Raw genomic sequence first — 26710 nt, 5'->3', positions numbered from 1 at the left:
TAAGAGCCCCCAGTGCTCCCATCCTTCGGGAAGCCTGAGAGAGCCAGTACTGCAGATAGGAGAGGCACTGCTACGAGCAGGTAGCTCCAGAGGCACCTTTCATGGGCTGCATGCAGCACTAGGAACTGACTGCAGGTTGTGTTTTAAACAGTACCCAGCAATGCAGACGTGACTGGGTTTGAGGGATCGTGCTCGAGCAGCTCTCTTCTGCAGGGTATCTCACCCCAGTGAGGCAATCCTCTGACCCAGCTGCAGCCTCAGGCATTTACTTTCTAAGTCACTCCCTCCAATAAAAATATAATAATTCATGTTTTATAAAGATGGAAGAAAATACTTTCTAGTACAGTACAAAAATGTAGTGCATCCCTCTCATCATGTTTACTCATCATTATTAAGGCCTCTTTTTAATTTTGACACATATGCACTTACTGCCTTTTCTTTCCACTTTTGTCTAAACTTTAAAGTAAACTTCAATCTCTATATATCTAAGTATTTCTTGTAGGTCTGTGACTCAGCTGAATAGAAGCAGCTTCCAGCCTCTTTATTTTCTGTGTTTTAGGGTGCAGTCCTGAGATAAGTAAGTGAGCTTTCTCATCATTTGAGGCTTAAGTGTGAGCTATTACTCAGCTAAAAAATCCAGATGGAATGTTGTCAGTTGAGTTCTTACCCAGCTCTGGGACAACGGGTGAGCAGGGAGAAAGTAAGGCTGAGAAGAGAGCAGCATCTCACTGGCTATTTAGCTGAAACATTTAATTATAATATATCTCAGTGACTGCTTGAGCAGAAGCTCATCATTCCATAGATCTTGGCCTGAGAAACTCCTGCGTGGGCCAGCACAGCACAGACAGTGGTACCAACACTAAGCCAATGCCACAGAATCCCAGGCCTTCCTAGTAAAGCTCTTTGATAGTCAGTTTATCAACACCTGATACCTGCCAGGGAGCAGGGGGATGCAACATGATTAGTAACCTGCTGCATCACCAGAGAAAACTGAGGACAGCAACCAGTTTGACAGCTCTTATATAACAAAGAAGTTGGGTCCAAAAATCTCAGCACAGATGTAATAATCCTCTTATTTATATATCTCCTTTTGGAGGGGATGAAGGACTCTTAACATTTCAGTACTGGAAACTTCCACTGGTGATCCAAGTTGGAAGAAAGATACTGTCCTGAAGGACTGAGGTAGCTGAGCCTCTGCAGAACCACAGCAGGAGAGGTAACATTGTCAGGCTGCACCACCAGGCAAAAGGGCACTGAGCAATCCAGGTGCAGCTGGTGCCTACGGGATGTTGAGAAACGTTCTCCTGCCTTCAAGTGGAAATTAGATTGAAACAGCATGTTTCTCTCTAGTTGTGGCAGGTAAGTTCTGGAAGGATTTTGCATTTGGGATGTGTTCAGCAGAGATTTATCATCTTAAGGAAACTGGGCTTTGCCCAAGGTCAAGACAGGATGGCCTGTGCAATTGTTTGTGGCAAATCCTTAAACTGCAAAGAACAAAAAAAGTGAGCAGCCCAAAGCCTTGTAAAAGTGGAAACATTAATTTTATCCTTTAGCTTAAACTTCGGTTTCTCCAGGTGCTCTTAAACTTTTTTTCAACCTAAAACAGGAATCTGGGCATGAAACAGCAATCCAAAAATTAAATCACCCAGTGATTTTTTAGTACCATGGGAATTTACTTGACTAAGAGCAGCACAATTTAAATCTGATCAAAGTTAAGTTTTTCTGACGTTAATGTCACGTCCTGATATAGGAAAAATCCTGTTGTATGTCCTATCTGAAAAGGTAATATCTAAAAATTTCTAGATTATCAACTGTTAATACAAATTCCTACAGGATACCGTGACTCACTCTGCCTTCCCAATTAAGGTGAATCACCAGAAAATATTTTGTCCACAGCAATGTTTGTATTGCAGATGTTTCAACCAGCTCATGTAGGATAGCAGGGTGCACTTCATTACCTCTTCAGCATTCTGGAAAATGTGCTGGAACACAGAGACCTATCAGAGTGTGCCAGTTTGTTGAATTACATATCCAAGGAGATGGTACGCTCATGAGAGCTGGTCATCCTAAAAATACACATGGCTGTGCTCAGGTGGAGATAAAAGCGGTGGCGGAAAGTGTGAAAAGTTTTACTACAATTTGTAAGGACAGGAGAAAAAGTCGTGCTTTACTTTTCTGAACCCAATCCTGGACACCTTAAAGGGCAGGTGTAAAGCTGACAGTGCAAATGCTGTGCCTACCCACTTAACCTGAGTGGGCTGTAGGTTCCAGGTTAGGCTGCATTTAGAGAGAGCCTAGTGGGAGAAACAAGCTGGCTTCCTATCCCCATCCTTTTCTGTTTAATGATCCTTTAAACACCATGTGTCCCCTTTCCCATCTCCCGAGATGTAGGAAGTTGTTTTGACTTTCCCACTGATTTGGTTTTGTCTGCCTCCAGCTTTAGAGTCATGCAAATGTCTTCCTGGCAAGAAGGAGACCCCACCTTTAATGTTTAACTACCAGCAGGCAGTGCACAAGGCAGGAAAGAGAGTAAGCAAATCCCAGTACAGAGTCTTTGCATACACAGAACATAGATTTTACATAAGCATGTAAATCAACTCCTACTCCTTACGGAAAACCCCATCCCAACAGCTCCTTTCTGCTGTGGTGGTTTTTTCTTTTTTTTCCTTTTAACAGTTTTGGCCTTAGCCTTCAATAGCAGATGATGCAGCAATTAGAAGAAATAAGTATGATTAACCACTAGCAAAATGTATTTTCTCTCCCTCCTGATTTGCAAACACCAAAGTCTTAAAAAAAATTGTAACTAGTTTTGTCATACTAATTTCTGAGGTGGGTGCCACGGTTGTACTTCACCTTATTATTGTAACCCATACTTTTGATACCAAGTTAAGGTTATTGCCTTAACCTGGAGACTTTCATGCAGTGCTCTAAGTAAGGAATGTTTTGTTTCTGCAGTTTTGATAATTTAGCTGCAGCTCTGGCCTATCTTACTATGCAGCTTATTCCTGATTCATCTTCTGAGCTTACAAAATACCAGATAAAAATAGATTATTGTTCTATCTAAATTCCCATAATCCTTGTGCTCATTAAAAATAAAGTCATGTAACTGTTCTTAGTCAGGATTGCACTAATTAGTACAACTGGCACTTCTGACCTTGTGATTTCTACCCTTAATACACTCAGGTTGGCTTTGCTGCCTGCATTAACATACCTAGCATATATAATACCTCCTTACACAACAAAGTGCTGCAGAGAGAAATGCAAACCAGAAAATAAAGGTCAGGAGCCTGTATGGAGCTTCTCCACATCCTAATCCTTTGTCTTCACTGAATATTTTGTATTTATTTCCATATAATGAATTAGAAATACACAAATAAAAATCAGGGGCCAACTTTTCGTAGATCCATTAGGAGATAGGGCAGCTCCCCAAAGTGCTCTTGATCAGTGGCTCTGGTTCAGGTTAGCAGTTTGCTGGTTTCTGTAACAGCTCCTAGGATCTTACCTGACCTCACCTGACTGGTTTTTTTATTATTTTTAAAAGACAGATTAATATGAAGGAAGCAACTTTCCTGTTCTCACTTTACCTTAGGGAACAGCTTTATCATTTTAGTCCTCTTCACTATGCAATAAAATCTAACGTGGGTATTTTTGTGTAGAAAATTAAAACTCTTGGCAGCAAATTTTTGTTCTGTAGCTGCTAACTTATTTATTGTCTGATTTATATGTGTCACTGGAGTCTGGAAATTACTAATCTATTAATAAATCTAATCCTCTCACCATCAAGCTGTATGGGTAAGTATTTAAATAAATTATACCGATAGGACAATCAATTCTCTGAATGCTGTAATAAAAAGCAGAAGGAACTTAACTATGCAGATGATGGATCTACCACAATGAGAACAGAAATTTAAATAGTTCAGAGAAATACTCAGTCGTGGTAGACTGACAGAGGATCTAAAAGCAGGAAAGGTAGAGGGGAAAAGCTACACCAGGTTTTGGAGTTTTTTTAATTCTCTCATAACACAAGAGGAGAGGAAGAACCAATGCAAACCCTGAAGATTTATAGAGAATGAAGCTTTTTCTGAAAAAAGTGGACTTCTGACAGAGTTTCCAAGTGGCCCCCAAGACTCATTAACCTTCCCAAGCTCAAAAATCATCAGGTCAACAAAATAAAACCAAAAACTGAACCAACAAACCCTGAGAGTGAGAAGGTAAACTAGAAGTAAAACAAACAGGGATGTAAATTTCAGTGGGCCAGGACATAAGCAAACTTTTAATGGAACGGTTAGGAAGAAAATTCCTATATATAGCAAGGTTATTGGACACTTGTCCACTCCAGGGATCCTTACAGTTTTCTCTGAGGCACTTGTCCTGGCAGTTCCGGGTGTGAGGATAATGGCTCAGACATATCTGGGGCCTGATTCTCTATACAGCTCCAATCATCTGTGCTTATATAAGAAAGGAAGACTTTTTAATAGTTACTCCACAGATGCAAATGATTAATCTGAAAATTTAGCATTGTATTTATTGCTATTTCTTGCAGAATTGGGGTTTGTGAGCCTGGAGCAGAAAACAGAAATGTTGCATTGAGAAGGTAAAAGCATAGAAAAAGAATTTGCCATCCAGCTGCTAATAAAATTCTAAGTTTCACAGACATTTGGGCCAAAGCCCATTAATTATTTAGTCTTGTTACCTGCATAATGCAGGTCACAACCTCGCTCTGTAATTAGGCTAAACAGTACCTACTTCTATTTCAGCTCTAATAAAACATTTAAGGCAACAGTTCTGATTTCAGGACTCGAGGAATGGGAGAACTGAACACATGCCTGAGCTGTGGCTTTCCCTCCCTTCCTCATCCTGAGCTCAGCTCATTATATTCTGCATGGAACTGCTGCCTCTTCAGCCTTTGTTTTTTCTAGCCTGAAGTCCATGACTGACAGCACCTGCTGAGTACTTGTACATAACAGTGGTATTTTACTTAACCCTTGGATAAGCTAAGCAGACAAGACTTCCTTCTTTCTCTCAGTTTTTCCAGATTAACTTTGTAGCTTTAATTGTCTCTGCCTGGGGTCTTTCAGGGGTTGTGTTGGTACAGCTTCAGTTCATGTGTGTAAGGCTTATTCAATGATTAATGCTAAAAATCAATCTTGACCTAAATCCTTGCCTCAGCACAACAGAGACACCTGGGTAAGGGCCTCACAGGAGCAGGTGTTAGAGGCAACCTTTGGTGACTGTTCTCACCTACAGGTGCTTCTGCCCACTTAGCAAATCCTTAGCTGCCCGTTCTGAACTTTAGGGATCAGCTGTGGCACAAACATGGAACATCAAACTGCATCTTGTGACTATTTCCCTAGGGGAATGGCTGGAGTAAGAAAACCCCTCAGCTATCACCTTAAGTGACAGTGGAATCAGCACTTAGTATTGGAATAAATAGAAGTGGGAGAAACTTTTTTTGACAGAAATTAAACCAGTGCTACCCTAAGCAAGTGCTTCAGCAAATGTTACTGCAGGCCTGTGGGCAATTAACAGAGCTTAGTTTTAAGACTCTACTATAAACATTAAATATTATTCACACCTGGTTTTGTCATCAGTTTTGGATTAGGAATTTCCTGGAAAAGCAACCCCACCCATCTTAGAGGACACAAGGTGCAGCACTGAAGGCTCTTAAAATTGCTTGTCAGGCAAGATCCTGTATATCATTTGGCCATGGTGTAATTGAGCAGAGCCCTGTACATAAAATGTTCCACTGGTTTTGCCAGCTGCAAGAGAGTATTTAGTCAGAGTAGTGGCAAAAAAACCCCAAAACAAACCAAACCCAAAAAAGCAAACCAAACCATCAGTTCTGTTCTAATAAATTCTAAGTTTGGCATTTTCAGTGCAGGAAAATGACCATCTCATCCAGTGAACGGAGCTCTCTCTTTCAGGATGCCTGACCTCTTGTGCACTTCAAGGCAGAGGTGCAGGACAGCCCCTATCTAACAGCTCTGAGTTTCTCCCCTTCAAATCCTTGTGATGAGGAAAACCCAGTGTGTCTGCCTAAGAGAAATGCAGAGAGAAGGGAACACAAGAACAGTACCAGAAGCATCTTCAGCGTTGCCAAAAGCACAGAGAAGAGCAGAAAACCCAACAGCTCCACTTTGGGGGAAAAACACTGCCATGCTCTTCCATCTTGCCTTGCCACTTTGAGTCAATATTCAATACGTGGTCTCACTAATGTTGCAGAGGGAAATCCTACTACCCTCTGCTCCTACTTGGTCTGTCTGCTCAAATGGTCAAATCTGTCCTCTTCTTTACTTCTATGTATTTATTTACAGCAGATATGCTGATGCAGCCCTCAGATGCCAGAATCTCTCAACTCTTGTGTTTTCTGGAATAATTTCTCTTCTTCTTCCATCTATTCCTTGTGGCTAGATGACCTTCCTTTTTCCTCAGTATCAAACATACACTGCACTAAGTGACTTGGAACATTCAGCAACTTGTCCCTATTAATAACAAATTGGTATTAAAAACAATTTGTGGTTTATTTCATGTAATTTATGAAAATATTGTACACAGCTGAACAGATCTGCAGAATTCTACTAGCCAAATGCAGATGAAAAATTTCCTCTTCAGCAATTCAGTATAAATTGACCTTTTAGTTTTTCTCCTTCCGGTTCTTAAGTGAGATTATAAAAAGCCAACTCTACTGTGGCATATAATAATGAGCCACATTTGCCATCTGATTTAGTCCTGTAGTTTTGTTGAGCAAGACCAGTGTCGCTTTTTCCCAAAGCCACACAGAAGAGCTCTACTGAGGTTACCTTATCATTTACCCTTTGTATAGACCTGGAGTTTGATCTTACTGATTCCTTTCACAACATGAACTTTTTTGGAACTTCCAGTTTCCCCGGGTAAACTTAAAAATTTGCATGTCACCATCCAGCAACCTGCTTGCCACCTTTAACCCATTATCTGTTCTTATCAGCCTTTAATACTTACACAACACCACCATTTACAACTAACTCGATGGTTTATTTTTAAGCAAAAATACTGGCAGCCTTTTTTCAGCTGCACCAGATCCCAGCACTAGCTGCTCTAAAATTCCTGATGCACCACTTCTCCAAGCCCAGGGAGAAATCTTAATCAAACCTGGTACAAAACCAGGTGATGGCCAGACTGGCATCAGAAAGGACAACCAACCCAAAAGACTTCTTCCTCATTCCACAAAGAGCCCAAGGACATATGAGAAGTTTAAGTAAACAGATTTATCTGTAGAAAGGTATTGATGAGAAAACCTCTTTTTTTTTCTTCCCCAGGAGATACCTTTTCTTTGCCTTTGAGATCAAAGAAACTGCAGTGCGTAATACCTGACCACCTCAGGTGCCTGTTTTTTTACCTGTAGCCTTTTATTATTTTTCACAGGATAAATTTTTGTTAAATCAAGACAAATTTTTTTTTTTGTAAACCAGAGTAAGCATACATGACATTCGCACACCTTTTTTATTTGCTGTTTCAGCCGAAATTAGTGGTCTTTAAAAATGAAGAGAAACCTTTCAGAAAAGCTGACAGTTACCAGAACAGCAAAAATACAATAGAGTCCTGAGAGATAAAAATTTATTTATCTGATCAGCATGTCATGATATGGTCACAACTCATACAGCTGACATTCTCATAGCCAAGAGGGATGGTTTTTTTCTTTTTAAAAATACATTTTTCTTTCCAGCAGGAAGGATTTTTTTAAAACAAACATTTCATACTAGGCAGGAATTAAAAACAATGGCTTTTTCAATATGACAACACAGCTGGTAAGCACTGGATCCCCCACCATTGTCTTAATATTCAGATTTCAAGTTTTCCCTCCCACTCCCCAATTCCCCCCACCCCTCACAGAAAAACACCACACAGAAAAACAAGACAAAACCCAGAAGGGAAAGAAAGAGGTAGATGTCACTACAACCATGGCGCTGTTTTGGAAATTGTGCGAGATGTCTCACGACGCTCCAAGGAGCTCCTTTTCCCTCCATCAGACGTTGCAGAACTGGGCCCCAGCAGTGAACTCAAGAGGTGACAGGAGCCGAGAGCCATCGCCAGCGAGAGCTGCCAGGGCCACAGAATGAGTGGGGCTGTCCCACCTGGCATTGCTCTGCCCAGCTGGAGTTGCTTAAAACAGATCCGTCTGTAAAACTGTACAGATGTCACAATGACGACAGCCTTGCTCCCAACAAGGCTGAAGTCACGTCCCTCTAGGAGGCAAACCAGGGTAAGGGGGCTCAGGTTCTGCTCTTGGCACACCCTCAGCTCTCAGAAACTTTAAGAAGACTCACTGCTACAGTGGCTTGCAGAAGAACTCCGCAGCCTGGGCACCGGCACAGCTTATAGCAGATGCTGGAGTGAGTGAAAGCTGCAGAAGCTGCTGTCCCCTTTCTCCCCTACTGCTCCACTCCTCCTCTTGCTACTTCTGGCACGGAAACAAAATTTGTCTCTGTGTCCTTCCTAATAAAGAATCTTACCCATCACAAATTAACACTGCAGCTGTACAGTGAACCAAAGCGTTATTTTACTATTTGTTGTGTTTATGGTAAGCACAGTAAAGGTTGTGTATCCATTCGTTATAAACACAATAAATACAACCATCAAAGAAAATCTCATCTGTTAAGGATTAGAAGAAGCATATGAAAAAGTCTTGAAAAAAACTGGAAAAAAAAAATCAACTCTATCAAAAAACCCCCAACCAACAAAACAAAACCCACCAAAGGAAAAAAAACCCAAAAAACAAAAACAAAAAAAAACCAAAACAACCCACCCAGGGAAAAAGAAAGAGAAATGCTGCTTCTGGTAGCTGTCTACATTTCTGAAAGACATCTTGGCTGCTGGGAAGATTTTATTTTAAAAAAAAAATCCAATGAAATAAATTCAGCAAAATAATTCCAAACATGACCAGCCCTTCGCAAAACCACTGACAATCACTCTAGGCTTTCACACCCATTTTATCACACAAAACAAAAATGGAGGTAACAGAGAAGGGAAGGAGAAAACAGGAGGTGAAGATAACTGGTATTAAAAAAAAAAACCCTGTTCATCATACAATATGAACATCATGGTGCAGTAATTTTAAGGAACTAACTCATTTTAATAGGACAGTTGTTCAGTGAATAATTACTTCATTATCTCATGATAAAATAAAAGGTCTAACTTTAAAATGCATAGAATCCTTCCAATGATGACTTCCATCACAGCCAGGCAGTCTACAGCTCTTACAGAAAAAGTAGAACTGTTCAGAAGCATTTCTAATGTATGCAGACATTTTAAGCCAGAGTATGGTTTCCATTTTGCTCTTCCCATTTTTGCTTTGTATTTTTTAAAAGAAGTGTAAAAACTATCAACTATGCAATTTTGCAAAATAACCCTTTATTTCATATGGCTCCATTATTTCGAAAAATACAGAACCCCAGATGTATAATTATTTTGTGTGATTGTATCAGATCACCATAAAATCTCCAGCTGACTGTCAAGAGGATGCATCCAACCCCAGGCTTGTGATTTGGAAATCCCAGTTTTAGGTACCTTTGGTCCCAAAATTTATGTCAAGGCAAAGCGGAGTAGTTGAATCCTGTCACACACAGTGATCGGTATTTGTTAGTATCTTGTACAAACAGGTGAGAAAAGTTAACAGCACTTTATGGCAGTGTCACACAAAGAAAAGTTACATCATCTGCAAACCACGTGAACAATGAACAGTACCACAGTGATCGCTTTATTTTTACTGCAAGAAGATGCACCTTATTTGTGACGCCGGGGGAGGAGGGAGAGGGAAGCTTTTAATTTTCCAGGAAACCAAGGTAAACTGAAACTTCACTTTCCAACATCTGGTGAAAGCAACTTTGGGAAAAAAAAAAAAAAAAAAAAAAAGAAAGAAAGAAAGAAGAAAGAGAGACACCATTGTTGCAAGACTCAACAGAACCAGACATGGAACCCAAGTGAGACTGAAATGATGGCACACGCACCCCAGGGCACTGAAGAAACTGCTCAGCGTGGATGGGCAGGTGCTTTTCACATCATGGGATTCACAGAGCAGCAAAGCTAAACTGTGAGGACTGACACAACTTCAACTGTAACAACTTTTATGAACAATTAAACCTAGAAACGTGGAGATGTTTCGTGGGCAACCCTGGCAAAGAACCATCTTTATTCTTTCTTATTATTCGCAATGTACTCACATCGCTCTGTTCTCACTTCTGTGTGCAATAGCGTTCAGTTAGAATTTTTTCTGTGAATTTTTCATTTTTGATCATTTTACACATTTTCCCACTGTTTTTCCCTAATATAAATTTAATGTGATATTAATTTGTGGTCACCTGTATGGTTCATTAACATCACTTTCTATCAAAACACATTTTGAACTTTCACTGTCCACCCATGGACAGTGCAGCAAAATGCCCACCCCATCCAGAACTGCAGCCAACTGCCAGAAGGTAGAACCGAACTGCAGCTGACAGAATTTGTGTTTTACAGACTCACCTGCTAAGCTCCAGATAGTCTGGACCAGCACGGTATTTTTAGCACTGAATTTCCTGCATGTTGTATCCATTTTAGGTTTTTCCCTTCAAAGCAAAACTTCTTTTATCTTTATTCTCTTTCATGCAGCAGTATCCAGGATGATGCTGGGAGGGTCCTTTGGAGTTGCTTTCCAATGGTTTCCTTCCTATGTCACCCACAAAAACTCGGCTGTACAAAGCCGAGTGCATCTCCCATCTCCCAGTGCAGGCAGGAGACAAGCCTGGGACCTGACACTATTTCCTCACCCTACTGAAACAACAACCAGTGCTTGGAAACAAACATCTTGCAAGAGTAAGAACTAGAGAGGAACAAAGTGAAAATGAACAGGACCAGATCAATCAAACACTCATCTGAAACATTACTGCGCAGCGCTAATTCCTTGAGGCAGCACGTGAACACTTGCTATTGACTGCAACCCACTGGGAAAAGAAAATAACAATACTGCATTTGACAAAACAAGATGCTCTTACATGGAGTTTACAGGGTTAGGAGAACAATCTCCCAATGTGAGTAACTGCTGTGCAATCTGCTTATATAAACTTCCCTTTTTGCATCAGTCAAGTCTGTCCTAGCTCAAAATAAACTGAGCTGTACTCTGGGCATCTCTGTGGTTCTGATCAAACTACATGGGGGAGGACAGCAGTGAGTAGCTTGCCACTTGCCTTTTGCAGTTGTAAGAGTCCCATGGGCAGCAGAAATAACCACTTAACAGTGCTGGGCTGCCCCCACACCCCCCTGTCAAATGGCAGATTAAAAACATTCATTCCATCAGGGGAACTTTAGCAAGAGCAACACGAAACAACAAATACTCCACGGACTCCCTCCCTATCACGGCATACCTACTTCTTTGCAATGGTTACACCAGAATTCAGGTGCAGAGATGGCATTTATAATCAGCATCTTGCCTCAGACATGAAGCTATTGACAACCACTGTACTTTGTCTCCAGCCTCCTGTGGTAGTCAGGAAAGGAGGAAACACTTCAAGGGACCTTACTGTGGTGTGTCACCTTGCATCAATCCCCACTGAGCAACCCCTGCTGCATGGGGAGGAGCAGGGATGGCATATTTGACAAAGTATTTTTCCACAAAGCCAGAGAAATTGGCACTGCCTCGTGTTTTGGTATGCTCTCTGCACCCCCCCACTCCAGAAAGGGAACACTGGCAAGGTTTTGTATTCCGCACACCACCTCCTGTGATTCATGTAGCAGCAGAGGGAGACAGAAGGGGAATCAATATTGCTAGCTCAGAGCCAAAACTACTGAGGGCTTACTTTGTTCTCAACAAAATTACTCTGTAGAAGGCAGCATGCCAACATCTGAAGTTCTGGCTACCCTGCCTGTATTTAGAGAGATTAGTTTTATTTTAGGAACAGTTCTCGCAAATCTGTGCATAATCACATAAACACAATGCCAACCAGACCTGCCAGAAGTAAGGCTGTACATCACAGGCGTCCTTTCAAAAGGATCCTGCACTACACATCTGAAAGTGTCTTCTGTTCCCATCTGCCCTTCAGTTCAACCCATCCTTCTTCCAGTAAGATTTTAGCAGTAAGATTTTACTGGTGAGCTAATTAACACTGCCCTCCATGTAGTTATTCAGAATATTCCCCATACTTATTTTTTCAGTAGTATCTTCCTACAGATTTATAACAGCAATTACACCTATTTTTTTCTTTTTACGAAACTAGTTTTTCTTCTATTACTCCTTAGCAAAACATTAAGATGGTTGGCATTGAATTATTTAAACTCTCCCACAAGTATATTTAGCACTGTTGCAACTAGCGGGGAGAAAAAGGCCTCTATAAACCACTCCAAGGTCACCTTGGTTGGACTGCAGTATACAAAATACAAAGGTGGCTAAAAATCACCAGCAGCACCAGCAGACCTTCAGAAACAGCTAGAATTGCTCTGCCTTCCAACGCATGACAAAGCTTCCCTCCGTTCCCCAAGTCTTATGTCTTTCCTTCACTGACTTTTCACCTTTGAAAGTGCATTTTTAAAACTGATGATGAGGGTTGAGCTGCATTCTGAACAAAAAGAGAATTTAACTGAGTGACTTTGTATTTTCCGAGTTTCCCTATAACACGAGACACTGGTAGCACATGGAACTTGGAGAGCCGATGGCAAGACCACGGCAGGGATGGGCTGATTCATCTCACGTGGACAGCTTTTAATCACACTGTGATGCTGCAATGCTTGTTTGAGGACCAGTTCCTCACGGGACAGACCTGACACTGGATCTTATTTGGGTGTTGGGTTTAGATCAATGTGTCTGGTATGACAACTGCTGACTGCGTAGCCACAAAGACACCTCCATCAGCTCTGTCGAAGATCTCTGACTCCAGCACAATGAGCTGCAATAAAGTACACGTTGTGCAAATGAGGATTCTCTACCACACCAATGCTGAACACACTACTGAAGAGACAAGTTGCTGAATTTTCTGAGCTCTAACTACAATGCCAAGAAATACTTGCGGTGACAAAGCTTTCTTGTCACAGACATTCTTCTACGGTGGTTGTACGATTGCACCTTTTGTCCAAATGCTGAATTTGCTTAAGTGTGGGTGAGAGTATACATTTTTAAAAATACAGACAATTCTTAAAATAATACATCATCAGGTCACTATGTTACTGATCTTCACTTTTAGTGGAATTTAAAATTCCCCCAAAGAGAGGTAAAAGTCCATCCAGTATTTTCCTTTACTCTTGAATATTCACATTTGCACATACAACATGATACTCATTTGCAAGAGCCTGGATTCCCATTGTGTCCTCAGGTCCCATTCCATTTTTAAAATAGGCAATGGTACAAATACTGAAAGAAGCAGTACCACATCCCTCCTGACAAAAATGCAAATGATTGTATGGCAACCAGCCACAGGTTACTGAGGGTCATCTCCCGAGAAATCGCTTTTGTCTGACCCTGGGGTGGCGGAAAAGCTCCTGCAAGAGAAAATAAAACACATGTAATGCTTTGCACAGGAATGACAGCCTTAATGCACAATTCTTTACCACCACTGCTTTGTCCCAGAAATGGTGTCCACACACGATAAACTGGGCGCTGCTCTGTGCTCCAATGCAGACAAATTTATGAAAGATTCCCCAGAATCCTTCAAGGAAATAAAAAAACCCAAACCAAAACACAACTCCTTACCTTAATTAATATGAAAAATTTTAATTTCCGTATAAACTTTAAGCATAAGCCTGAAAGCATTCCTTAGAGGCTGCTATCACTGTACTCAACCTTTGCAGAGAGATCCAACTATCAACTAAGTTTTGTGGGTTTATTTAAGTTTTATTAGTATCGCCATGATTAAATTGCATGGATTCCATATTGAACTCTACAGCTGTTTGGCGGTGATACGATATACTGGGAAGAAGCAACACACATACATTCTGGAGGGTCTTAATGAAAATGTAAATACATACACTTTCTTTAAAGAACAGTTTCCACATATTGTTTGAACACTCAGTCATACTGACTAAGGAAACACTGTAATTTGCCGCAGTGTTTTCCAGAAATTCTTTACTGAAATCCTTCCTTAGATGGGAAAGACTGGAAGAGATTCATCTGACAATAAAATTTGGGTTTTCCATACTTCAACATTTTCTGACTTGCAACACTAAATTAAATGGGCCTGAATACATCAGAGCTTTATGATCACAAGCAAACTATTTGCATATATTTACATCAACACATTAAATCATCTGTGTTACATTGTACTAAGATGCACAAAGACTTGATGACATGAAGCACTTCTGTTGTTGTTAATCTTGAACAGGGAATATAAAACTCTGAATATACCAGAGAAGACGATGTATTTGCTGCAGCATTATGGAGTCTCAGCTTCTCTCAGAAGAACATGAAATTAATGATTCAAAGAGTAAAGATGCAGCAATGTCAATTTTTAATCTTAGGAACCACACAATTTGGGCAATTAGATACCATCAGCAGCTTATCTCTGTGCATCACATTTGCAATCACTGAGGAACTGCAATCAAGCATTTGAGACAGCGCTTTTTCTTCCTGCATGAATGCTCTTAATTAAAAAAAAAAAAAAATAAAATCCACAAACCACCAAAGCAAACAAAGAAAAAGCCTAAAAACACCCTTGATGAGCCCCATCCACCACTCCCTGATAGGTATTTCACACTTGGGTAGATTTGCCACACCATTATTCCCCAGTAACTCAGCTAAATCTGTCCACCCTACGCTGGATTTGTTCTTCCACGGTCCATTTGTTTTTCTGTACCAACACTGACCTCTGGTTTAAAAACCTTTCCTTTTTCCCTGGTAGGAACAGAGGGCTGCCTCTTCCAAGCCATCTTTGACCCTTCCCTTTCCCAGCTGAGACAAGCCAAGTACTTTTAGTCATCCTTCACAGAAACAACTCCACCTTACCCTTAATCTTAAGATCCCATTATTTGTCCCTCTTCCCAGTTCAGTCTGTATTCCTTGACAAGGATAATGGACCTGTATGCAGGATTTCGAGATGAGGTTTCAGATCTGGTACAACAAAGAATGTTTCCATGGCTTTAGGGATGCCATTCCTTACTTTTTCATCACCTCACACCACTTGGCTTCTGAGCACAGGGAATGAGGAGCACGAGGAGCACGCTGACTTCAGTACACCATCACTCATTTCCAACTGCTCCTAGTTTATGGTTGAGTTTTTTTCCTCAATTGCTCCCCAAGTGTTTTTGTCCTGCAAATGTAATCTCACTTGTCTTACTGGGGGTTCCAAGGTTATCTTGCTGAAGAGTTCAGAGAAATCAAGAACTTGCCAATACAATTTTTCCACTAGCTGCCTAAAACAGGAGTCTGTTACTTACAGCTATTAATTTGAAGTGGTTTTAATTTTATAAATGAAATGCATAAAATACACCTGTAAAAAATTATGGAGTAGTTTCACGTCAAATTTTAGGCATATTTTTCTTTTGGTATGATTTCCAGAGGTCTAATATTACAGGTTTTCCCCAGGTGATTTAAGTTCTTGACACTTGAGAATACAGCAGAATGAAGAAAGGTGCTCTGGGCTCTGTTTCTTTCTCTTCCCAAATACAAATAAGCCAAGAAAATGTATTCTTACCAGTGATATTGTCAATGCAAACTTTTAAAGTTTCATGGAGCATTAAATGTTACTGCAGCTTTATGAAGTAAACTTTATTAAGAGAGAGAAGTTCCTAAGCAGCGTGTATTGCACAATAATATAATGATGCTAATGCTAACAATAATAATTATTAATACTAGTAGAAACAGCCCTAACTCTTAAAACCACCCCCACTTGTGACCGTGTACCAGGTGAATACAAAGCTGGCTCTTGAGCAGCTTCAGGGATTCCCCTCATAGTCAACCTCAGGACCTTTCCAAGGGGTTTCCAAACACTGTAGCAGCCTACTTTTTCAGTAGGCCAAACTAAAGCAATGCAAGCAAGTTCCCAAAAAGTGTAAATGGCAGTAACTTTAAATTATGCTAATTTATGCCTAATAAGGTCCTATGTTACAGCATTTACATTTAAAACATGTCTTTATTAATTCATACTGATTGCACTGGCAAATTATTACCAATTATGCTATTTTGGAAGTGCATTTTAATGAATAAATCTGATTATATTAATTATACTCTCAGAAATTCTGACTAGTTAGATTTTCTGGGTATGACTTATTTCAATAGCATAAAATAAATGTCACAAAACCAAGAATTCTTTACAATCTACTTGCCACACTTGTATTCTTAAAGGTATTCACAAAGTTATTTGTCTAATAACGTCCAATATATGCATTTGGATGTGATTTATATAGCAGAGTCTGAACTTTGTCATCAGTGATAGCTGAGTGACAGCAACATTTCATAAAACAAAATATAACTCTGGGTTGTTAAAGAATTCTATTAATCTCTTTAAGCACTTGGATTGATAAATGAAGCACTCAAAACTAAATTAAAGGAGCCTTTGCAATAAATCATCTCAGAGAAGAAGCATCTTCATTTAACACAGTCACCCAGGAACACTGAACTCAGCTGTCTGAGACACTGAACACTCCCCATCAACAACTGGGATGCACGGGGCTGCAGATCACGGCCCCAGAGACTGTGTGCCAGGTAATTCTCACAGCTCCTTCCCATCATACTTTCAATCATGGATCTTTGCCACGAGATCCCAGAGCAGCACGTTTCGCAGCTGAACTCTGTGTTACTGTTTTAACACTACCCTAACTCTAATGTTGCTCAGGTACTTTATCTTTCCTAGATAATTCTTTAATCATACTTTTTGTCACATAAAAAGCAGTAATAACAGCAATAATTGTATCTTCTGTACCCATGTGAAGAATGCTTACACATTCTTAAACCATTTTGAGACCCTTGTAAGGGAAGTCATTAGCAAAGCACAGTTCTCCTTGCTAGGTATCATCCTACCTGTTTCATAGAAATGTGTCAAGAGGTCCTCCTTTTCAATGAACCGTTGGTACAGCCAGTTTGTGAGAGCTTCAGGCTCTGCAGGTACATCTTTCACTGGAAAAATCCTATCAAAGAAACAAGCACAAATTAAGCCTAGCAAATGTTTTCTGCATGTGCAGAACAAAACTCTTCTGCCCCAGCCCACCACAAAACAGAGAGAAAAAGACTTTTGTATAAATCTAACTGCATGATTTGCATCCTCTCCAACTCACAGATCACAGAGGCATTAAGGACACGAGAGTGGAAAATGCCAGGCTGCCAACCCAAACCACACAGAAGACACTGGCATCAGTCTCCATCAAATGCTGTACTACAGTTTTTGATAAAAGCTACTAAAGCGCTGGGGTTTTTTTGTTTGTTTTTTAATAGAATAACACCACACTATATTACTATCCCTAAAAGGAATACAAACCAAGGAGGAATGAAAGAAAGAAAAAAATGAGAAGCTTCATTCACAGCTCTGAAGAAACAATTCAGCAGGCAGAAGCCACATAATGACATCACTAAGCACCAATAGTTCTTCCACATCCCAGAAAACAAGCCCTCTGTGCTTTTCAAAGGATGCTGGCAGCTCTGAAATTTCCAAGGCACGTTTTTTCTGTATTACTTACTATGTGCAGCTTACTATGTTCAATACTGCAAAGAATTGAAAGTAACGCCACAATCATCTGGGCAGCCTCTGGACAGATATGGGAATGTCAGAGTAAGAAAATAAGGCACTTTTGAAGAATGCTTTTGTTGCTGTTACAGTTTTCAACATCTTTGCCAGCTTTGTTCATTTGTCATTTGTCCTTCCCTCTTTCAGTCTCATGCATGGAAAAATAAGTTGTAAGTGGGGGAGTTGAGCAGCAAAGCATTGCTCTAAGGAGTGAATCACAAATCACAGTGCTTTGGCGTACAGAGACAATATGTATTGCTCAAATGCTCAAATGGCATACAACTTCAATATAAGGAGATGAACAACTTTATTTACACATTGTGGTATCAACATGAACTCAAGCTGTCTCTGTAGCCTTTGGAGTAACTCTGCCTACATCTTCCTCACACTGTGGAGTTCTCTATGCTCCAGTAAAGCCAGTTTTGGTAACCAGAAACTAGCAACTGTTATCTCAGATAAAAGAGAGTTTGAAGAAAAGTCTTTGGCCAAAGACAAATGTTATGAAATGGTGCTTCAGTAAGCAGCTCAAGTTTTCAGTCTGCATATTAAGAACAAAGACAAACAATAAAGAACTATTTTATCTTGAAGCCCAGATACTGTACAGCAGGTTAAAATTAAACCACGTAGCAGCAAGTAAAAAACACACCCACAGAGCAAGGACCATTTTGTTGAGGGTAGAACACTAAGAAATACTTAACTCTGTGTCCCCAGACACAACCAAGCTGCCAAGCACTATTTTTACTCTCTTCTGCCTATCTGCTGTGAAGAGATAAAAGGCTCAGCAACTGAATATTGTGTTTCACAGAGTATTTTTGAAGGACAGATGCTTGCTTACGCAGGTTTTAAGAGGGTTCAGAACTAAGAGAACATGTGTTGCCTCAGGACAAAGTGTAGGGTTACCTGGCTTCACATGCAATTGCAGACTGCAAGATCTTCTTCACCTCTGCCTTCACTTCTCCCTGATCTAATGTGTAACAGCTCTATTTAGGCAAGAACATTCCTCCTAGTCTGAAAACATTACAGGATCTTGCCAGATACCAGCTAGAAACAATTTCTGAGCTGGCGCTTTAATGGAGCAGTAAAGTGAAGCACAGGTGACACCAGCACTGTGAGAGACTAAAGGAATGCCGCACACCACTTCCCTGCTTGAATCCATCCAGGCTCTTGTGTGGATCAGTAACAGTGCCAGAATGCTTGAATCTCTGGATAGAAACTCTGCTGCTTCGAACTCTGAGAAGCAGTCACTGCTACACCCAGTCTGAAAAAACAACTGGTTTGCTGATAATGCTACACTGGCTGCCACAACGTAGCAATGCTAACTGCTAGTGTATTTAGAAGCATTTTCAAATGTATTTTTAGATTATTCAGTGTTATTTTTACCAGCAGAACATTCTTACTCACGACAGGTCTAAATTAGAGATTAAATTTTTTAAAAAATAATCCTCAAACTCTGGAAAGAAGCCCTTTCTCTACTCAATAAGGCAAAGCTAAACCGCCCCTATATTTAAACTAAACATACTGCTAATGCCATGGTTCTGTGCCCATCAGATGACTCAGCTGGCATCTGTGTTTTACAAGAACACTCTCTTGAAGGAGACTGGGTTCAGGAATATGAGTGAACCAGTGTGCTGTTACAAAACTTCCCACACAGGAAATCCAAAACAGCAGCAGAGCGCCATTGCTCCAACAGGAGAAGGGTCATCCTCAGCCACTGGATACTGACATCTGTCAGGTCCAGTGTTGAAAGATGCAGGAAACAGTTCCTTGTTTTCACTGAGATATGTAAACAGGTGTCCTTGTGGTCAGGCATGAGCATCACCTTGGCTCTACCCCTCCTCTGAGTATGCAGCATCAGAAATGCCATTAGAAGCAAATGGTTTGCTCATCTCCTCAGGAAAATAAAATATCACCACATAGAACTGCCAAGGCAAGCAATAAGGTCAACATGTAACTCCTGAAGCTCCTACAGAGTCTCTGCAGCACTCAGATCTTTCTAGCTTTTGGGCAAAACTAACCTCACATTGCATTAAAATATGACCATCTTTGTTCCCGGTGTGGCAAACAAGGAATTTTACAGGACTGGATAAGAACTTAACCAAAAAATTCAAGCTGAATGGAAATACCTTTTTTTGCTTCATATCACAGGAACAGCTCATTTTCTGTCCCCAGGTAAAATGGGGAAGGGGCTAAAAGCAGTGGCAGCACAGGCTGCACCCTGGGAAGTGAAAAGAGTGGTGGAAATAAAGACACGTTTCCACGGGAATCCACAAAGAATCTTTTTCCAGTAATGAAGCATTATCCTCCAGCTGGAGGTGCCTACTGGCAGCTGCAAGGTGACAACAGCTGCAGGACACTTTGGGTACCCGACTGAGGGACGGTGACTTCTTAAACCACTACAGAGATTTGTGTCCATGCTCCAAACCATATTATATTAGAATAAATGACAGTCCAGGAAAGAAGAAAGGATTTTTAAACACAGGAGGTGTAACTGCCAAAGACATGCTGGCAAATGTGACAAACTGTGGAGAAATAGCTACCGATAAGTTGGTTCTCAGAAGACAGCAAAGAATTTTCAGAAATATGGCATATTTAGAAACATTTTTCTCTTTTAAGTGGTCCTTACTGGAGAAACAACCTCTGATTCTCTATTTCAATTCTGAAGTTCATGGCTACCACTTTAAGTACTAATTGTCTTTTATCATGTGTCGTACCCTGAACTGAAGTTCTATATTACTTCTCCACAGAAGTCATGATATTATTTGCTGCTTCACTGGCTCTAAACAAATGCAGGACAGTGGAGGCTGTTGGTAGATGTCAGGCACGACAAAATAAGTTACTTGCGTAAGAAAGTGCATTAAAATACACTGCCAAATGGGATGCCCTTCTGCAACATTCATTCAGCAACCACAATGCATTTCATCTTATTTATAGCTCGGAGCCTGGCTTATTTCAATACATCTGTATCAAGGCAGACACAAAAATAGAACTTCCTCGGCAGCTGAAAGCTTGTTTCAGCAGTGGCAGAGCACAAAAGCTGGTGCGGGGAGGAAAGCTGCCAGAGCTGGGAGCAGTCTGTGTGGCACCTCCATGCACGGCCACCCCTGCGTCACAGCTGACTCGGGCTGGTGCTGACGTCAGGGCTGCACCACAGTCACTGTCACACGGCCCAAAAGAGGGATGTGAGCATCCAAGGGCATCGCCCTGCAAGGGAACTACGGCAAAAAAAACCAGCCTCACACCATTCCTGACTGAGGGGATGCTAAGTACCGAGCCAACTCCACAGCCAGCGTGTTTCTTATTTGCAAATCTTGGGTTTTGCCAACAGAACTGCAGCACTCGAGAAATTATTGCTGGAGAAACTTGGTGATCAGCTAAGAAACACCAAATCAATCAGACTGAACAAGTGCCTGATGTAAAAAGTAGAGAAATAAACCCCAAACTTGACTCATGGCACAGAAATGGTGGGAGCTGAGAAGCGAAGCCGGTCCGTGGCCTTGCTACATGGACACCAAACCACTTCTGCCAAGTGGAATTGCAGCGAGTCTGGATTTACAGTCACCACACAATGGCCTAAGCACAAACCTAAACCATTTGAGAAGAGCAAACAAACCTTTCCAACAGACTCATTACAAGGCAGGTCTTACAGTGATGCCTCTAGTTTGACATGCCTTGCATCAGATGGATTGACATCTCCCACAAAAATCCCAGTGCCATTTGGCCTGGAGGAAGTTCATTAGACTTTTTCCTTGAGTATTAAATTTCAGAGAGCAAACTGAGTTTTGCAGCACGTTCCATTAAGTTCTGAGACAGGTCAGTCAGGGTCAAAAAGCTGTTCAATAGATGGGTAAAGTTCTCACACTTTGTGTTTGTAGATCCAAACTTGGTAATTGTTCTTTTTTTCCTAGGGAAGTTTCTTTTGACATTCTGAGGAAAATCAGGCCACAGCATAGCCCAATTATGAACTTCTGAAAACTGTGTCATTTGTACTGAAAATTAAAATTTGAAAAGCAAGGTTCAACTCATTATCAAACTGAGCTTTCAAAAAAAAAAAGATTATTGGATTAAATCAAGCCTTCTCTGCCATCGCCACCTAAAAACGGTAACATAAGGCTCCTTGCTGCGTTCTCTTCTGTTGCTCCCTGAGCAGGATGAAAAAGAAATAATCCTGCAGCAAAGGCCCAGGCTATGAGAAAAGGAAATCACCAGATTTGAAAGTCTGTACGGCAGAAAGAGACAGGTGGTGCTGAAGGGGCGCAGCGGAAGGGACTGACTGAGCCACCAGAACAAAAGCAGCTCCGCAGTCTCCTGCTCCCGTCTGAGTGGCACAGAACATGTTCCTTTTTTCCCCACTGCTGTCATACATCAATACCCCGGTCTGGACTACTCTAAAAGGGAACAAGCCTGTTTAAATCATGATTCTTCTTACAGATAGCATCTGGACAAAACTATTTGCTTTTTCCAAAGGGGTGCTTTTTTCCCCAAAAAACTCAGTTAAAAAAAATGACATGAGAAACTGTTGTGCTCTCTTCCCAGTTATTGAAAAATGACCCTTACAATTTATTTCCAATGTTATCTCCCAAGACATTCCGAATTACCAAAAAATGAGCAAGATTTTATCGCAGTAAATGCAGGAAAAGTGAGGTATAATACCAATGCAGACAGACTTGATGTACATTTAAAGAAAACTGTTCAGAGGACATGCCTGCACCTCACAGTGCAGGGGCCCTGTGCCTCAAGAGCTACCAGGACTGGAAGTCAGGCCAAGCTCCAGCCAAAGCCAAGACACTCCGGTCTCATTTCAGAGCCATCGCCCTCTGTGCTCAGCCAGGGTGAGGTGCTGCCTGACTTTCCATTTGGGACACGCTTCAGCTGTTTTTACAGGGTCAGCCATGACAAACAGAGGTTATTAAAAACATACATAAAGTAGTCAAATAGGGAGGCTTGCTCCTGTCTAAACTAGTGACTTAGACCCTCTTGAAGAAAATAATAAACTTACACCCCAAAATAAATATTTTCAAATATTATTCTTAGAGTTTCAGTACTATAAGAACTCAAAACATTCAAGTTCAATGCAAAAAAAGGTTACATCATATTTATGCTTGTGATCAAAAATAGGTCTAAATATACATTTAGAAGCAGGAAATGAATTCAACTTACGTTAACTTACTGTTGTTTTTAAAGAAATTATTTTTGGAAATACTTTTCAGATGAATTCTAAATACATTCAACTTGCAATTATCCCAGAGATCTGAGAGAGCACTAAGGTGACCTGAATAAAGCACAATAGATATAATGCTATCTTATATAAATTAGGGTGTATGTTCACCTTCAGGAAAATTTGGAAGGCAGTTTTCTATAAAAAGTAAGGACAGATTTAAACACGGCTGTGGAAAGGAGCTCCAGCGAGCAACCTGTACTCTGCATCAGACAACAATGACACAGCAGTGATGATGGAGGGCATTCCCACCTAAACTGCCACCCAGGGGATCCACACAAGGATACTAGAAAGCTTTCTGTAAAAGTCTAAAAGCTCTCCAAACCATCAAGAGGGAGTAAGACAAAGTAATGTGATTTTGGGATAAAATGCAACAACTTATTTAGTATAGAAAAAGTGTTAAACTACTCCTGGAGATTTCAGACTTGCAATTCACTGTATGCTAAAAGCAAAATGCAGTTTCTCTCTCTATCAGTTTAGGTCTTGAGACAAAGAACTGCTGAGGAGAAAAGTTTTAATGGTCTCCCATCCTAGCTGTCAATGAGAGTTGCAACGTTTTCCAGCTGCTTTTTCCAGTTGCTTTGCTCAACTACTTAAAGTATTCTTTGAGTAAAAAAGCTGGCATTTCTTTGTCAGAAAATTAAATATAGTATTTTATTAGGAAATAGGTTTATTTAACAACCATGGTTTTTAATCAGTTGTCATTACTAAAAAACAAAATTAAAAAAATTCACATTGGGTTTAACCAGCACCTTAACATTAAGGTAAAAAAGATGACCTAGCCTTCAGATATATTCCCCACAACTCTATTCAGCCACGGGACATTAGTCCAAAACTTAAATGTCTGTCCTAAGATACAGAATAGTCCCTTAACCTTTTTAAAAAAGATGTATTTGATTTAAAAAAAATGAGTTGCCCACCAGTGTGAGACACAAAAACCCCACTCCCACTGCTACTGACTTCCCCTCTCCTGAAATGGCAAAACTGATTTGTGAATACTAGAGTTCAGTGTAGGAGGAGCAGGTTTATTTCCTACCTGTAATGTACATGTGTCACTGTTGGCTGTCGGTAGCCAAGAATCCAGGTTTGGATGTCTATAGGTTCAGCTTTGGGATATGCAATGGTTGTATCTATCACCCACTGGAGGCCTTTGGATTTGCTCTCTAGGAACAAAAAGAAAACTCCATGTTACTTATTTGAGAGTTATTCAATTTTTATATTACTTCCTGAGGTATGAGGCACAAATAAGATGACCAAAAATCAAATCCAGATTTCATTACAGAGCACAGAAATACGGTTACAAACTTCAGCTAGACCTAGATTTTATTTCATGGTTATTCCTGCTGTTCCTAGATACCGTGGTACACAGAATAGAATAAGTTCACTCACCAGGTTTGAGTACAGGACATCTTGGCCCCCAGGGTCAGGTGTTTCCCCCCATTCACCAAAAGGAAAAATCCCAATATAAACATCCAAGCTTCTTGGTCTGCACTTCAAGCACATTTACACCTGGCCCTTTCTATAAGATCACTGATGGAGCAGCAGCTATGCAGATCCCTCAAAGGTTATTAAAAATGTGAGTTGCAGGATGAAGAGGAAAAACACCACTTTCAGGGTATACTTAGAGTCAGAAAGCAAGGAACAGAAGTTGGTCAGTTTTGACAGTGGGGAAAATACTGCACCCACAAGGTTCCAGGGTAGTACGACACCAGTACATGTTCACATGCTGCTCAGATCACTCAGAAACTGAGAAAAGGATCAAAGGAGGTGAAAATATTTGCTACTGAGATGAGTCAAGAGAATCAAATCTGTAGGTCCCTTCCAACTCAGAATATCCCATGACTACAGAATAATCTATAAAATCTGAATATAGGTTACAACCAGCAACGGTCCAGGTCATGAATCAACCTAGCCATGACCCCTCTCTGGCATGTCTTCAATTCACAGGTTTGCTAAGAGGAAGAGCAGCAGATCTGTAGAGCAAACCAAGAAGGAAGGCACATTGCCAAGATGGCACTTTGAGTTTAGCCTGTCAATTTTCTCTCCATTCTGGAGCTGTCTTGTGTTTGAGGTCACATTATGCCCGGGCCGTCAGAGTAATGCTCAATTACTGCTTGAGTACTACAATATGCTCACACCACAGCAGGCAGGATCTTCAAGGATTTAAAAAGCTGACTATCAGAAACCCACAGGCAAGAGTACATAAGAACTGTTAGCTTTTAGTACAAACTACAATACTCTTCAAGCCTGCGGCTGAGAAAACTACAAAAGAAATGTAACAGAGATTGACAAGAACACTGTCAGCACCAAGAACATGTACGGAGACTGACTGTTCACCATCCTTCCCAATACAAGAACAGACACTCAAAATTCAGCCAAGACGAAGAGTTTTCATAGCAAACAGAAAAATGATTTTTTGTGCAGGGGTGGGGAACCCCAATCTCTCGCTAAAGGATGTCAAGGATGCCAAGAGCTGGGATCAGGAAACTGAGTAAGTACATGGAGGGTTAATTAAGCAGGCAGAAACCCCCACTGGCTTGGGAAACCCACCACACAGGAAACTGTCAGAAGTTTGGAGAATACGTGGGAAGTATGATGCTTGTTTGCTGTGTTCACACTCTTCCTCTGTAATCCACCTGGAGTCACGGACAAGACGTTGGGCTAGGCAGATGTGTGGCCTTGCCCAGGGTGACCACTCTGATTTTACAGAAGATCTACCACACACCTAAAGAAATCTGCAGCACTCAGTCTGAGCAGCACCCTGAAAGCCACAGTTACTCCAGCCAGAATGTACATGCAAGGACTGGCGTGCCAGTTTCTACCTGCATTTAGTTTCACTTAGTTTGCATTTAACTTAATTAAGTGTGAAAAGAAAATTACAGCGATGCTATCACATGTACCTATCAATTATTTTAACAAGCAGCCAGTGTCTTCTTGTTGTCTGCTCATCAGTGGAGTTGTACTGCTTTGTTACAAACGCACTACTCCCACAGGGCTAGACAGCATTTCCTAAAATTTAGATTATGGGTTCTTAGCAGCATGAAACATGCTATTCCAAAACCTGACCCAGGGCAAGCTGCATAGGCCAAGCTGAGAGGTAACATCCAGTGTCACCTTCTGGAAATTCGGTATTTTAAACCCCTGACAGGTGAAATGAGAACTGGAGGCTGCAGGCTTGCCAGCATCATGACAGAGTGCTTGTCAAGTCTGTCTTAAGAAAAGCACTAACTACAGAGTGCTTCATTTTAAAAGTAGCAATGAATCAGAGAAGAGCCAATATGAAATGAATATTAAATCAACAGAAGTATTAATTTAGAAATAGATTTTGAAACAAAGTCATTCACGTTATTATTTTCCCAGATGTAAAGCAAGAATGGATAAAACCAAGCAAATTGCCAAAGTTAAATTGCCTAAGTGAGTAAGCAACAAAGATCATTAATTGCAATTAAAAAGTGCCAGATGAATATGGGCACATTTTCTTATTATTTACAGTAAAGTGTTTCAAAATAATTTATTCAATATTTAGCTGTATTTAAAGCTGTTCTTTCAGTGGATAATGGCTAGCACTTGATTAAGGGAAAACTCCTGCAGTTCTCTGCTGTGCTGATTCCCTACCTTCTGCTTTTGTGGAGAGAGCTGCTGCAGCACTGGACTCCTCACTCCAGCTCCAAGCTCATGTCCAACCCTTTTCAGGGCAGGGTGGGGAAAACAATACAGACAGCCCACCAGAAACCCCAGGCCAGGAAAAAATAAAATTCTGACAGTCACATCAGCCTCTAAGACCCCCTTTTAGAGCAAGCAGGTGTTAGTGTAGCTACCTCCACGTGCTCTCAAATCACAGTAT

General features: G+C 40.8%; 1 protein-coding gene across 2 annotated transcripts in view; it reads right to left on the bottom strand.

Moving 5' to 3' along the window:
• Positions 1-7469: 7469 nt before the first annotated feature.
• Positions 7470-26710, bottom strand: part of LPGAT1 (lysophosphatidylglycerol acyltransferase 1) — a 59731-nt gene continuing 40490 nt past the window's right edge. For both annotated transcript variants that reach the window (XM_040058322.2, XM_040058323.2), the window contains exons 6-8: positions 23903-24029; positions 16952-17058; positions 7470-13479 (exon numbers count right to left, since the gene is read on the bottom strand). In XM_040058322.2, coding sequence (XP_039914256.1) covers positions 13328-13479; positions 16952-17058; positions 23903-24029 — 386 coding nt within the window. In that variant the 3' untranslated portion in view covers positions 7470-13327. The remainder of the gene's footprint in view (positions 13480-16951; positions 17059-23902; positions 24030-26710) is intronic.

Source organism: Hirundo rustica, chromosome 3 (assembly GCF_015227805.2).
Source record: "Hirundo rustica isolate bHirRus1 chromosome 3, bHirRus1.pri.v3, whole genome shotgun sequence".
Taxonomy (NCBI): Eukaryota; Metazoa; Chordata; class Aves; order Passeriformes; family Hirundinidae; genus Hirundo; species Hirundo rustica.
Note: the sequence above shows the minus strand (reverse complement) of the source record. Positions and strands in the feature narration are given on the sequence as shown.